Source organism: Tupaia chinensis, unplaced genomic scaffold (assembly GCF_000334495.1).
Source record: "Tupaia chinensis unplaced genomic scaffold, TupChi_1.0 Scaffold138988_1, whole genome shotgun sequence".
Lineage (NCBI taxonomy): Eukaryota > Metazoa > Chordata > Mammalia > Scandentia > Tupaiidae > Tupaia > Tupaia belangeri.
Genome location: NW_006198878.1, coordinates 320,969 through 321,722, shown reverse-complemented (window position 1 = coordinate 321,722; position 754 = coordinate 320,969). Strand labels below are relative to the sequence as shown.

The 754-nt window shown below is 38.9% G+C and overlaps 1 protein-coding gene across 1 annotated transcript in view; it reads right to left on the bottom strand.

Annotated features, from left to right (window-relative positions):
* The window catches only part of SLC9A7 (solute carrier family 9 member A7), a gene marked incomplete at its 5' end in the record, with an annotated part of 119,007 nt that overhangs the window by 27,317 nt on the left and 90,936 nt on the right, over nucleotides 1–754 (bottom strand). The window contains 1 exon segment of the mRNA XM_027765626.1: nucleotides 234–316. Within this exon segment, the coding sequence (XP_027621427.1) occupies nucleotides 234–316 (83 nt within the window).

The window sequence follows — 754 nt, the reverse complement described above, 5'->3', positions numbered from 1 at the left end:
TTCAGCAGGCTATGGGTTGGCTAATGCTATTCAAACATTCCTTGTGGCCAGAGAGATGCTCACCAGGACTACGTGTGGTTGAATGATTAGTTCACATGTCCCAAGAGAGAACTGACTACACCTGCCCCAAGCACACATCTTTCCTTACTCATCAGAAGTCATTCACCAACAACTCAACAAGAGAATTTCACCATCAGTGTTTCACAAACATAGGGGATGCCACTAAAGGATACTTGTGGTCAAAGCTGTACCACAGCCTAAATATCCATGCACTCTCCTGCTTTGTCCGGTTTCCTCTGGCAGAATCTGGACCATCCTAGGAGCAAACAAGAGGACACATGTTAACTGCAGAAAAGGGATCTGAAAAAATGGAAGAAAAGGCTTTTTAAAAACAAAAGATCTAGAGTTTATAGTCAAACATCCCATATCACCAAAGTTTCAAAGATATAGTAGAAACTCATATTTTAGCAGGAACTGAGTAAACCAAACCTAAAAGAAAGAAAAATCAACCCCCAAAGGAAAAAGGTTCAGTTATATCTGTGGGTAGATCAACTCAATATAGTGTAAAATTTCTTTTGGCATTTTTATTGTAACTTGCCTCAAAGTACCTTTCAGTAGATTAATTACCCTAAAACAGTCTAAATCTTAACTGGCCAAAATTGATTTATAGAGAATATTAAATAAAACTTTTTTTTTGGAGAGGTTTTCACTATAAGGCGTGTGCGCTCGCCAGCCAGCCAGAGAGAGACATAGA